At 47.5% G+C, this 14,223-nt stretch overlaps 1 protein-coding gene across 5 annotated transcripts in view; it reads right to left on the bottom strand.

Annotated features, from left to right (window-relative positions):
* PRMT8 (protein arginine methyltransferase 8) overlaps positions 1–7,281 on the bottom strand; it is a 120,118-nt gene extending 112,837 nt beyond the window's left edge. Inside the window, exons 1-3 of one of the 5 annotated variants that reach the window (XM_080660338.1) lie at positions 7,154–7,281; positions 6,539–6,683; positions 4,977–5,109 (exon numbers count right to left, since the gene is read on the bottom strand). In XM_080660338.1, the coding sequence (XP_080516464.1) occupies positions 4,977–5,051 (75 nt within the window). In that variant the 5' untranslated portion in view covers positions 5,052–5,109; positions 6,539–6,683; positions 7,154–7,281. Of the gene's footprint in view, positions 1–4,976; positions 5,933–6,538; positions 6,684–6,906; positions 7,064–7,153 lie in introns of those variants that run through there. The other 4 variants (XM_080660337.1, XM_080660336.1, XM_080660339.1 and 1 more) reach the window with 4 other exon arrangements.
* Positions 7,282–14,223: the final 6,942 nt, after the last annotated feature.

Genomic DNA, 14,223 nt, shown 5'->3' with positions numbered 1-14,223 from the left:
ACAGCCTACAGGCCTCAGAGTTCAGGGAAAGTAGAATGCATGAACTGGACTCTAAAGCAGACTATGGCTAAGCTATGCCAAAAGACAACCTTACCCTGGACAGATATCTTGCCTCTTGTACTCCTGCGGGTACGCTGTGCCCCAAGGGCCAGGGTAGGTTTCTCTCCCTTTGAAATTCTATATGGTAAACCCCCTCCCTTAATTCGGCCAAAGGGAGATTTGGGGGAAATAGGGAACTTAGAAATCCAGAAACAACTACAAGGACTTGGAAAAACTGTCTTTGAGGTACACAGATGGGTTACTGACCGACTACCCATCTCTCTAGGAACAGCCGTACATCCTTATAAACCTGGAGACCAGGTTTGGGTAAAGGACTGGAAAAGGGAGCCCCTCACGTCTATCTGGAAGGAACCCTATCCAGTCATATTAACCACCCCCATAGCTCTCAAGGTTGCAGGACTGAATACCTGGATCCACCACTCCCGGGTGAAGGCAGCCCACCAGCCGAGTGATGCCCAGCCTGAGTGGAAGGTGACCTCTGATCAGAAACACCCCCTGAGGATCACTCTCAAGAAGACAGTGGATCTGGCCGATCAACCTGCTCCAAGGAATTCAGAAATGCCCGGCTGAATTCTCCCTAATACTAATCTTTCTTTCTTATCTCCTCCTAAAGAGTGCCGCTGGAACCCGAGACTAGCACCAGGAGGAGAACTCATCTGTTCTTGCTGGAACACAGAAGCACCATAAAATTACTGCTTCCCACACAGCAAGGAAACAAAGGCCTCATCATGGATTGCTGGACTGCACCTTGTCATGCCATCCTTGGCTACCTCTGCCTTGCAGGAATAGCCATCCTACTGCTCTTTGTCCTAGCGGTTCACTGTTGTGGACCCCACTGAACAGAAATAGAGGGAATAACATGCTCCCACTCATAATATTAGCTAGCGCATACTTGCCTCCCATAGGGACCACTGCCACATGTCCTTGCTTAGAAACTAACTACCCAAATATGCTAGACCCAGTAGCCTATGGGAAAGCCCCATCAATCCATATGTTTGTTAGCTATACTTATCATCCTGCGGCATGTTATGACTCCACTACCAAATGCACGTGGGTGGGTGGATGGGGCGGGTGGGGAATTGTATTGAATGGAAAAAATGATAGGACCTGTCACGGCCAATATGCAGCTAATTAATGTTGCTCCTATTTGTCTCAACAGTACCCAGGGTCAACATCCAACAGGTTGCCTCCCAGATGAACTATGCAACTCTACCCTCAAGGCTGAAAACACCACCTAGTGCTTCCCTGCAGGAACATTCTACGTGTGTGGAACTGCTGCTTGCCTCTGCCTGCCTGCAAACTGGACGGGAATGCCTTTAAACTTCAGAATTCCCTACAAACCCCTCACGGCATGCTAACCCCTTTGTCATTGCCCCTTTCCAGCTGGAAGCAGTTAAGAGCGGTCATCGGCCATGTTCACCATAACATCCCATAGTCGTTGTACCACAAGGCTAAGAGAAGCTTGTGGGACAAGGGGGGTGGGGGGGGTGGGGAATGAGAAGGCTAAAAAGGGCTAATTCCAATGTAACTCTGATATTCGGGGCTAGTGATCTGAATCCAAGCCAGCAAGCTCAATGTACATTCCTGATAACCTATAATTAAGTCCCTCTCTCCTTTCCAGATACTGGTCTTGCAGAACCTGTTACTGTGAACAGTGCACTGCCCCGGAGGGAGGGTTATTAACGCTAGCGCCAGGTCAGACCATCAGATCTGGCCTGGAGATCCCCAACACCTGGGGGCCTTTTTGCAAGGCCCGCGAAAAGGACCGGAAACATAATCCATGTTTGTGGGACAAAGATCACAGGGAAGGAGATATAAAGGAAAGCCCCATGCATGTTCCTTCACTCAGATTTGGAAGGCTGTTCCCTGAGTCCACTGGCATATTAAACAGTGTCCCTCCTTTTTTTCTCAGAAGCGTTCTTGGTTTTCTTTGGTCTTCTGCAACATAACCACCACAACAAAAATTTTAAAAAAGAACACCTCCCAACATCTTTGTCTACCTCCAATATTTCATCTCTGCCTTCCAAAGTAATCCTCACTTCCTCACTTCCATTCACACATGGCATCTTTTTTGGAGTATGAATGTAGGGCAAAGGGCAAAGAATCAGAAGTGGGATCAAACTGTATTCCAAGACTGGCTTAGCCTGCCGGGTGACATTCAGAAATTGCTGGACCTCTCAGCCTCAGTTTCCTCAACTGTAGAGTGGGGACAAAAAAATGAATACTAACCTTTGCTTATCTCACAGGATTATTGTGAAGATGAAGGGAGATAAGGTGCTTGCAAACAACACCAACAAAGGGCAGGAAAAGGTGATACAGGGTTATCTGAAGATCTGGTACCACTATCCACCAGACTGTGAATCCCTGGAGAGCAGGGACCTGGTGGTCTCCATCTTTAGTTCTGGGGTACCTAATTGTTCCTAATACAGAGTCCATGTTCACAAAGACATGTCCAGTTACAAACAAGAACCACTACCACCATCAGAGCAGCACAGACACAGAAACACCACAGAGGCATCCTTGCCTCTCTCTCTCCCACCATACATGCAGGCAAACCTACAATTCCCCACTTTTGGAAGTATTGCTCTAGTCCTGGCTTATTCCACAAACAGCCATTTCCTGGAAAAAAAACAACAAGTGATTATCACGTTGCCTGGATGGCTTCACTGGGCATGTTTGAACATTAAGTAGGTCTGAATTCCTCTCCTCCTCAGGAAAGTTGCTAAGAACTGAACCCCAGACTCTCTCCCCTTTAAGGAGCCCCCTTCGGTCAGTCCCACCCACCCACTGCCACTCTGTGTAATGTTTTTGTTTTTTGGTTTGTCTCTTTCCCCCCCCCCCCCCCCCCCCGCCTCCCAACAGGAGCTCAGAGCCTCTACTGCTATTTTCATTGATGCTTTGAGCAGAGCTGGCATGTGCAACTGCTGAGAAGGGGGAGCGCAGAACCGCGGAGGAAGCAGTAAAAATAGCCTGGCGCATGTTGCTATGCCTGCTATGGACGCCTTTAACCCTGGCCGAGGTGGGGAGATCAAAAGAGGCTCCTGCACACTGAGGAACTCAGCAGGGGTCTGCGCCTAGACCCCAGCAACAGCCGGGTGCGGGAGCTACAGACCCTAAAGAACTTTTTTTAGGAACTGAGAAGGACGGGGTGGGTGGGGGTGGGGGGTACAAGGGGGTTGTTTCTTGCTTTCAGCGCTCCAGCCACCTGGCAGCACGGACTGCTACGTGCTGCTAGTCCAACACTTTACAGACCCGCAGCCTTGACTCCGAGCTATTTTTAGAAACCTCTTCCGCGGGTGGGTGATCCGAGAGAGGAGAGCGAGGGTATTGGTAAGGCTAACTCTCCGCTGTGAGGCTAAGAGCCTTGCACTAAACATCATTCTAAATGTCTGCTCTCTGTTGGGGAGGGGTGGGGGAGAGCAAGTGTCCAGGGGATCGCACTCTGTTGGCTTTGCCCTAACTCAAGGAGAGGGCGTTAGCTACTGAATACCCCACTGTTTTCAAGCCCCAGAGCGTGTTTGTTTCTAAATCGACAGTTGCCAGATGCATGCTGCTTCTAGTCTCTCAGAGAATGGAATTGTTAAAAGCTTTGCTGCCTACGCTGTGGGGGCAGGGGTTAGCTGCAGTTCAGACCTCTGGGGAAGAAGACTGGGGAAGGGTCCCTGCACCTTTTTGCATCCCAGAAAAACAGAGACAATCCCCGCACCACACCTTCATCCCTGCCCCACTCTACATATGGGTAACCATATGTGAACTGTATGGCAGCCCCACCAGACAGCCGGCTATTAATAGAGCCTGGAGAGTTCGCTCCCTGCCATTCTCCTGCCACCGAGTAAGGAATGATCACACACTTACCCCACTCCGCCCCCAACTCGGCTCACCGCTCTCCAGGAAGGTAAGGGGACTGCCCACGCTGATCCCCTTCGTGACTACAGGTGCCCAGAACCTACGGACTAGTCCAGTTGTAAGGACAGCAGGGTCAGTGCGAGGCCAGAGAACACAGCGGCCAGTATTGGGTCGCAAAACCCAGTAGGGCTCTTTGCGGCTCAGGACCAACTCAAGAGTAGAGAAAGGGCAGCTATTGGGCTGCCAAAGGCGGGGGGCAAGAGCGCAATTTGAGGAGCTAGAGCGACATTGAAAAGCTGCTGCGGGATGAATGACTGCAGACCCATTTGACGCTGCAGCTCGGGGGGCGCTCAACCACCACCACCACCACCGCGCGGGCTCCGCTGCGGCAGGAGCGGGCGCTGTCCCTGGTCCTGAATGTGGTCGCGCCCGCGCTCCCTCCCCAGGTTTAGCGCCCCAGAGACGGCTCTAAGAGGATTTCAGACATCTTCATGGCCCCAAACTGGGCCGGATGGTCTGTTGGTGGTGCCCAAGTCCCACTGCCAGCCCAGCTTTGCCCCCTACGGCTGGGAGCTCTCCGCGGTGCTGCGGGGACCGGTAGCTCAGGGACTCGAGCTTGAAGGGTAAATCTGAGGCAGCGCTGGAGATGGTCAAGGCACTGCAGGGAGCAGACCTGGCCCCAGGATTATCCGTCCCAGCTCTGCACAAAGCTGGAACTCGGAAGCCCTAACGGAACAGGGGAGAGAGCAGGGGAGCGAAGCTGCCCAGGATTGGGACTTGGGGAAAAGAGAAGCAAGCAGCGGGTGTTAGGAGAGAAAGATGGGGTGAGCACGACTCTTTTGCATTTTCAAAAGGAGGGACCTGAGACATACACTGGCTCTCCCCCACCCCAACAAACGCGCGCGCGCGCGCACACACACACACACACACACACACACATACACACAGGGCCGGCGGATGGAACTGGGGAAAGTTTGGCTCTAGGTGTTGAGCGGCCGCAGCAGCAGCAGCAGCGACAGCGGCGGGTGGGCAGCCAGGGTCGCGGGGCACCCGGCCGCTCGTCTCCTTACCTCGGCGTTCTCGGCAGCGTTCTCCGCCATTTTCCTCCTTAGGAGCAGGCAGCGGGAGGAGTGTTTCATGCCCATAAGAGCCAGCAAGGGTTTGGTGATACACAGATAGTAGAGAAAGAGAGAGCTAGTGTAGCTTTAAACGAGAGAGAGAAAGCGAGAGAATGGGAGGAATAAAAAAAAGCCCAACCCAGCCCCTCTGCCGGAGCGTCAGCCGATACAATCAAGCACGGTGGAGTCTTTCCTGCAGTCTCCACTTAGTTTTATTTCCTCCCTTCTCATCTGCTTCGGATTCCTTCACACAGTTTCAAGTTCTTCGTGCGCACCCGACCCCCTCCCCGCCCCTCTCCGCCCGCGCTACGGCTGAGGAGGAGGGAAGCAGCCCCGAAGGCTCCGCGGTGGCGGCGGCGTCCCTCTCCCTGGCTGATCACAAAGTCCGCCGGCCCGAGGCAACCACCAACTCCTCTCAACTTCTGTGGATCCGCTGGGCGAAGCAACACGCTTCCTGCGCGTCTCTCCTAGGGGCTGAGCCGGGTGAGTGGGGGCGGGGAAGGAGGTTCTGCGAAGCAGGCTGGGCGCAGACTGAGAGCCCCCAGCGCCCCCGGCCCGCCCCCTCCACCGGCTGCGAGGGTCTCTTGACCGCCTCCACTCCCCGGCGTTGCGGACAGCTTGCACTGGGCAAGGGCTGGGCAAGGGCTGCGCGAACGCTGCAGGGCCACGCGGGAAGCTCGGAGAAAGCAGGCGCCAGAGCAGGACTCTTGCAGGTTCTTAGACCCGCGTGTGCGTCCTCCCACCGAGGACAAGCTCTGGGCAAGATTGGGCCACAGTTACCTTGCCCCCACCCCAACTCTCCCGCTCCTCTGCCAATCCCTGGATCCCTCCTTGGGGAAGGGTTTGGGGAGCGAACGGGGAAGGAGTCTGGATGAAGGATGGTCCTTAACTCTTTCAACTCTAAGACTAAGTATGATATCATGATCTCTCCTTTTCTCCCACTCTCCCTACCCAGGGCACTTGGGGCTCCAAGCCTCTCTCAGGGTGAGAGGGTGGGGCGAAGGTTCAGCCAGAGGTGGCTGGGGAATGAGGGCGGGAGAAAGTCAAATGGAAGAGCCTGAGGTCGTGCTTCCCCTAACCTAGTTTTCCCTGACTCCCACCCCCACAAACCCATTTCTCTTCTCTCTCTTCACCCCTCCCCCTTTGTCACCAGATTTTGAAGTCCTTTTTATGGAGAGAGGGAGGGTGTCATATACCCATTAGGATTCTCTTGATCCTTTTTAAAAGGAGTTTGGGCGGCAGCAGGGGGTGTGAATTTTTATACAATGCATTCCTGTCTTCACTTTGAGAGCTTTTTTTCCCCTCCCATCTTACTGGCCATCTGTCGACTGGTGGGAGACAGAATAAGGCGCGGGGGAGAACCCCACTCTGTCTCTCCCATTACAACAGGCCACTCAAGCCTGCTCTTTCAAAGACTGCTGCACTTTCAAATTTTCAGCCCACAAGTCATGAACAGGGACCTCAAAGATGCTCCCTGAGCATCCTGAATCTCCTCTCTTCATCCCTGTACTTACATGGGAAGATCAGTTCTCCGTGCATGTCCTATTTGTTTTTGAACATCACCTTTGGCAGCCAGGAGATGTGAGCTTGATTGTCCTCAACTAACCCCAGAATCCATTGAAATGGGCCGGAATCTGAGGATGCCTTCATCACCTGGTCCTAAGGAAAAGAGAGAACACATTGCAATAAGTGAAGGAAGGAGAGGAGAGGAAGGGATGGATAGTAAGAGAAGTGAAAAGAGAATGGAAAAGAGGCTGGAATTAGTGTGTGTGTGTGTGTGTGTGTGTGTGTGTGTGTGTGTGTGTGTGTTGAGGAAGAAACAAATAAATTGGAAAAAAAAGAACTTAACTTCCTTAACCTTTTTCTTTCTCACACCACAGACCTGTATTAGTGTTGGGAGTGTGAGTGAGCAGAGTCTTTGGCCACACCTGGTCATTCTCCTTCCCTTTCACATCCTGCCAACTTGCAGAAAGTGGTAGGAGGATAAATAAGGTGAAATCTAATGACTTTAAATCTCAAGAATGAACTCCATTTTCTCTAGGTATGTTTCTCAGAGACAGCTGATCCCCTACCAGGAGAGTCTCAATACTTGTCCAATCAAAGAAAACCAGAAAGGAAAGTATCCTCACAGCTCTTTAGTCCAATCCTCTCATTTTACACATAAGATCATTTGTCCCTGATCCTTCAGCCAGCTGTGGGAATTTCCGAGAGCAGCTCTTCAGCCTCCTGACTTTCAGTCCTCTCCTCTGACCCCACCCCACATTGCCTCTGCCTGCCATTCTGTGACTAACTAGGAAGGAGGGGAGCTGAGACAAGCTCCCACCAAAATAGGCTGCTGCCTGTGCATGATTATGTTGCTATGAGAACCCCAGTGGGTGTGTTTCCTCTGTTCTCTGTTGAAATCTTTTGCTTTGCTTGGCTTCTCCCCAAGCACAGACACTGCTCCCCTTGGAATGGGGAATGGAGAGGCTGTGATGGAGAGCAGTATTCTCATGGCAAGAATTTTCTATTCCAATCCATTCAACCCAGAGTCAGCCAGTGGAGTGGTTCCATCACGGCTGGAGGACAAGTGAGCTGTCTTTTTTGTTGTTAATCCTCACCCGAGGTTATTTTTTCCATTTTTTTTTCATTTATTTTTTTTAGAGAGAATAGAAGGAATGAGAGAGGGAGGGAATAAGGGAAGATGGGGGAGAGGGAAAGGAGAGGGAGAGAAACACCTACCAATGTGAGAGAAACATATTATCTCTTGCACACACCCCAACCGGACTGTGCCAGGAATCCAACCTGCAACCCAGGTACATTCCCCTGATCAGGAATCAAACCCTTTAGTGCGTGAGCCAAGGCTCTACCACTGAACCACGCCATCCAGGGCTAAGTGAACTGTCTTGGAAGAGGATCCTCCAGTCCTCTGTTGAGACATTTTAGAACAGAAAGGAGTTGTCTCTGCTATGCTCCCATTTAATTACAAATTCACAAGCAAAATAATTGTTACTTTACGACACTACATTTTGGGGTGGTGTGTTGTTACACAGCAAAAGGTTACCTAAAAACCCATCTTTCTAGGGTTTTGAAAATTGTGTGATGCATGAGACGTGCCTAGCACATAGTAGGTATTTTGTTGTATTTTCTTACCATCCCCACCATTCATAGGAATTCAGTCTTCTTTGTCTCTTTGCATAAGTATATTAGGTTAATTAATTTAGTCATTCTACGAAGAATTTACTAGGCATCACTTACATGCCTAGCTCATCAGTAGGCACTGGGCTTGGCGAGAGGCAACAAAAGATATGGAACTGATCATTGAGGAGTGCTTAATTTAGTCACCCTGAATGCCTTGAAATGTACAGGACTTTTGTAGAAGTTCTTTGGAAGGGATTTTGATGGGAAGCAAGAAGAAATATGAGATGACAAGGTATACAGGGAATTCACCAGGACATGAGTTAAATGGGCAGTTTGAGACAATAGGTTCTACTAAGTAAAGAGTTCCCAAAGCATATTTTGCTATGTCACCTTTCTTACACTAGATCAACACAACAAAACATATTGAATAGTACCTGTGAAGAGCTAGAGCAATGCTTGGCTTATGGTAATAGCACAGATAATGTGTTAACATTTGCTAGGCCCTGTCCTAGGTTCTGACTTAAACTTCTAGAGCACTTATTACACAGCAGGGACTCTTCTAGTCTTACTGTGCTCTCATGCAGTCTTTCAACAGTCATTGCAGTAAGTACTGTTATTATCACTGCATAACAGATGAGGACACACAAATCAGAGAATTGCCCAAGTGGTAGAGTCCAGGTTCGAATCTAAGATGCCTTATTCCAAAGTATGACTTTCAAAAGGTTAACCAGTTTCTGGGAGCAAGGCAATGGTTCTCAACCTTGGCTACACAGCCAAATCATCTGAGCAGCTTTCAAAACACCAATGCTTTGGTTCCACATCCAAGGAGTATGATTTAATGGGGCCTGAGTACCAGGATTTTTTTTAGGCCCCCGAGTGATCTTAATAGGCATTTATAGTTGATGACAATCAGATAAAGATATTTGGAGAAGATAAAAAGACCAACAGAGAAAGAAAGTCCCTAAGTTATAGAAAGGGTCCCCAAAACTTCAAGCACACATTATAGAAAGGTTCATCCTAAACACAAAGGTTTTTGAAAGCCACAAATACCTTGAGTGAAGTTGTGCTGATGGTTGAGCCAGCATGCAAAGGTTGGAATGAAACTCTTGGGGAGGGCTATAATTGGAAAAGTTATCCAAATTTATGAGATGCCACAGAAAAAGTAAGTTTCCTGTCACTAAAAGGGTCAGTTAGACTATTTGGCATAGCTATTGCTGCAAACCCTAGAAGGTTGAGCAAAGCCCCTAGGGTCCACCTGCCCCATGCTGTGACTGCATAATTGTCTCCTTTCATCTCTGAGCCCTCCAGAAGGTGAAGACTAGGTGTAGTAGACTCTACTTCACGAGCCAACCAACACTTCCTTTGCTGCCCGGGCTGCAGGCAGCCCCACACCTGTGCAAAAGCCTCCACAGTCTTAATGTTTTCTAACCCAAGACCCAGTTATTTCTTAAACTATGTTCTAAAGAACAACTTGCAAGAGTGCCACCAGTGTCTGCAAAGTAATTTTTGTTTTGTTTTGTTTTTCTTGGCCATTAAAACCAGAATGTTATTTCTTCCTTGCTCTGATAATGTTGAATCAACTCACTCTGGTGAGCTGTGCTGGATATTATATTGTTTGAGTATTTTTTTCTAGCATGACTTAGGAGGCATTTTCTTAATGATTCTGTATTAACAGCTTTGTCCTTTGTGTTTTATGCCCCTAAAAAACTGAATATTGGTCTATTGTTACCTACCTTTCTCTCACAGCTTCTGAGAAGAACCCAAAAGACATTTAGACATTTTCTCAATGACTTGTGATGGAACCCCAAACTTCTTTGGAGAAGAGGGAAGAGGAATGCAGTAAAGGAGCCCTAAAGACACTAAAATATTTGTTAAATGCTGTCACAACAGAAATTAGTTTTTCCCTCTTGGTTGCAAACTTTACTCATTTCCTCCTTTTCAAATCTTTCATTAAAGGATTGTTTTTTCTAGAAAATCTTACCTGAACCCCTCAAAGCCAGCTAAAAAATCAATTCCGTTTGTCTGGTGCAATAACTCAATATACATTTTCTTCAATTAGCAACTACTATGAAACAAGCACTGTGCTGGAATATGGACTGAATCTTTTTTTTTAATTAATAAATCTTTATTGTTCAGATTATTACAATTGTTTCTCCTTTTTCCCCCCATAGCTCCCCTTCACCCGGTTCCCACCCCACCCTCTGCCCTTACCTCCTCGCCACTGTCCTCATCCATAGGTGTACGATTTTTGTCCAGTCTCTTCCTGCACCCCCCATACCCTTTCCCCCTGAGAATTATCAGTCCACTCCCTTTCTATGCCCCTAATTCTATTATATTCACCAGTTTATTTTGTTCCTCAGATTTTTAATTCACTTGATTTTTAGGTTCACTTGTTGATAGATATGTATTTGTTGTTCATAATTTTTATCTTTACTTTTTTCTTCTTCCTCTTCTTAAAGAATACCTTTCAGCATTTCATATAATACTGGTTTGGTGGTGATGAACTCCTTTAGCTTTTTCTTATCTGTGAAACTCTTTATCTGACCTTCCATTCTGAATGATAACTTTGCTGGGTAGAGTAATCTTGGTTGTAGGTTCTTGCTTTTCATCACTTTGAATATTTCTTGCCACTCCCGTCTGGCCTGCATAGTTTCTGTTGAGAAATCAGCTGACAATCATATGGGTGCTCCCTTGTAGGTAATTAACTGTTTTTCTCTTGCTGCTTTTAATATTTTCTCTTTGTCTTTTGCCCTTGGCATTTTAATTATGATGTGTCTTGGTGTGGTCCTCTTTTGATTCCTCTTGTTTGGGGTTCTGTGTGCTTTCTGGACTTGTAAGTCTATTTCTTTCACCAGGTAGGGGAAGTTTTCAGTCATTATTTCTTCAAATAGGTTTTCAGTATCTTGCTCTCTGTCTTCTTCTGGCACCCCCCATAATTCTGATGTTGGTACACTTGAAGTTGTCCCAGAGGCTTCTTACACTATCTTCAACTTTTTAGATTCTTTTTGCTTTTTGCTTTTCTGGTTGAGTGTTTTTTGCTTCTTTGTTTTTCAAATCTTTGACTTGATTCTTGCGTTCCTCTAGTCTGCTGTTGGGTCTCTGTATAATATTTTTTATTTCAGTCAGTGTATGTTTAATTTCTAGTTGGTCCTTTTTCATATCCTCAAGGGTCTCGCTAAATTTATCGGCCTTTTCTAGGATATTCTTGAAAAGCCTTATAACTGTGGTTTAGAATTCTATATCCAGTCGTTTGTTTTCCTCCATTTCTTTCGTTTGTGATCTGTTTCTTTGCCTCCGCATTTTCGCTGCTTCCCTGAGTTGGTAGGGTAGCTTTGTGTGCTAGGTTTCCTATATGGCCCAGTGGGTCGGCCTCCCCAGTTAACCTGAGGTGGACACTCTTGGTGCACCCCTTTGTGGACTGTGTGTACAGCCTTGTTGTAGTTAAGTCTTGATTGTTGTTGGTATCACTGGGAGGAATAGACCTCCAGGCCAGTTGGCTGTGAGGATCAGCTGTGTCTACACTGGGAGAAGTTCAGTGCTGGAGACAGCCTTATAGGATTAGACTTGCAAAATTGCAAAAGCCTCTGTGCTCAGCTTGGATGGGGTGGAGTCTCAGGGAGGAGCAGACAGTCTTGGCTTCCCGTCAGCCCTGCCCTTGCACACGCGCCTTCAGACCTCTGCCTTCCCGACTCCCCTGAGTTTCTGCCTGACAGTCCAGATTCCCCCTGTAAGAGTGTGGGTCCCCAGGGGCTTGCCCGGAACTGGGGTTCAGTGCAGTCAGAACTAGGGTTCAGTGCAGTCAGGAGCTTCTGACTCCCTTCCGCTAGGGAATGCCTGCGGCAACCTCCGCATTCAGCTTTCTCTGCGAGCACTCCACGCATGCGCTCACCGCCAGACCCACCACGGCTCCCCCGGGTCTCCGAGTCTCCGTGTGCCTTTCTCTCTACCTGACAGTCTAGACTCCCCCTGTATGAGCCTGGGTCCACAGGGTTTCACCCGGAACTGGGTTTCAGTGCAGTCGGAACTGGGGTTTAGTGCAGTCGGGGGCTTCCTTCCCTCTCCCGCCAGAGAAAGTCAGCCAGGCACTCAGTCGCCCTTCCTCTCTGTGCACATCTCCATACCTCAGCCCTTTGCCACTCCTCTAATTCTCCGTGAGCTTTCCTCTTTCCTTCTAGTTGTAGAATTTCCACTCAGCCAGCCTTCCTGTGGTTCTGGATGATGTCCGTTCTTTTAGTTGTAGTTTTGAAATTGTTGTGCGAGGCAGCAGTTTAGGTGCTTACCTATGCCGCCATCTTGGTTTCTCTATGAATTGATTCTTATAGGTTAAATGTAGCTATAATCAATGGCTTATAGTCAGGTAGGCTCTGTGAAAAGTACATATTGGTATGGACAGCGAGACCCTGGAGGCTATAGTGCCTGGACAAGAAGCAAAGTAGCCTCCAATCAAGTAAGGCTGGGGACATATTTTTTATCAAGATATTAAAGTTCTTGTGCACTTCCAAAACTTTCATAAATAAGTAGTTTTGCAGCCTTGCCCCCTGATTATGTACTGATGTCACAAGTACATGGCATGAATTTGATGTTACCAAAAGGTTCTGTGATCTGCCCTAGTGCGGGGCTGGTTTCTGGTGATTCAGGGTTGGCCCAGCCTGAAAATGCACAATGAGCCAAGATGGCTAAACAAAGCTGCTCTTGGTTCCATCAGCTTCCTTTCTGGACCATTTAACCATCCTGATCTTTTCTCTTCCCAGAGGGTTTATTTTAATTTAAGCTTTGTTAGATTTTCTCAAATTTAAAACTGTACCCCTAGAGGTACATTAGCATTTTGCTGTGTATCCTCCATTTTTTTGCTCATACAAATGTGTGCATGTACCTATGAGCATGTGCTCTTGGCATATGTTATGTAAAAGTGGAATCATACTGTACACATTATCCGGCAACTTGCTTTATTTATTAAACAGTGTATAATAGATTTCTTCTCAGGTCATTACATGTAAATCCAAGTTATTATTTTTTAGAAACTATATAATGTCTCACTGTGTGAATAAGCTAGACTTTTTAAAATCAGGACCCTACTGATGGACTTTCATATTGTGCCTAGTTTCCTCTCATTCTAAGCAATATTGCAATAAATGTTCTTCCATATATACCCTTATGAACAGGAGCTTTTATTTGCACATGTAGTTTTTCCAAAGTGGCATCATTTTAATATACACTGAGTGGGCAGATTATTATGATCTCTGAACATGTAATAATCTGGCCACTCAGTGTATATCCTATATAATAAAAGGCTAATATGCAAATTGTCCCCTTGACCAGGAGTTCAACCAGCAGGCAGGCCAGCCAACCACCCATGTCCCCTCGCCCTGGCCAGGTTGGCCGGACTCCACCCATGCACAAATTCATGCACTGGGCCTCTAATATATATATATACTGAGTGGCCAGATTGTTATGTGTTCAGAGATGATAATAATCTGGCTACTCAGTGTATATTGCCATATCCTTAACAAAATTTGATTTCTCAGACTGTACCTTGAACCCTTAGCACAAATCCAACCTTTTTTCTTCTCTCTTGTAATGTCAAGTGCAAAAATACCTACTTGGAAAAAAACAACAACATTTAAGCCCTGGGTCAGGCACTTGAGGAGTCAGGTCAATGAAATAAGAGATACAATCCTTGTTTTAAAGTTGTTTCCTACACCAAGAGCTTTACAATGGCTAGGACAGGGTTCATGAGAGAAGCTGAGACATGGGATAGTTCCCTGGAGTGATACCAGATTGCTTCCAAGCACTGGGCAGCATGGCATGAATTTGATGTTACCAAGAGGTTCTGTGGTCTGAAAAACAATAAAGATTAAAATTGACATCAATCACCTGTCATTCAGGGTAATGACCACAAAGGACACTCATACCTGCAGGGTCACCCTCAGTGCCTTGTCTCTGAAAAGGCTGTGCCTCTGTGATGACGGAATGCCACTGCTGTTTGCACATAGTGCCTAATAAAAACACCACCACCTGGAAAACCTCTCTCTCCCCGTCTGAGGACAGTCTTGTTTGGCTCCCTTTTAAAACAATATCT

The sequence above is a fragment of the Plecotus auritus genome (assembly GCF_963455305.1).
Source record: "Plecotus auritus genome assembly, chromosome: 3".
NCBI classification, from domain to species: Eukaryota; Metazoa; Chordata; class Mammalia; order Chiroptera; family Vespertilionidae; genus Plecotus; species Plecotus auritus.
The sequence above is the reverse complement of the archived record's forward strand: the minus strand, read 5'-3'. Positions and strand labels throughout refer to the sequence as shown.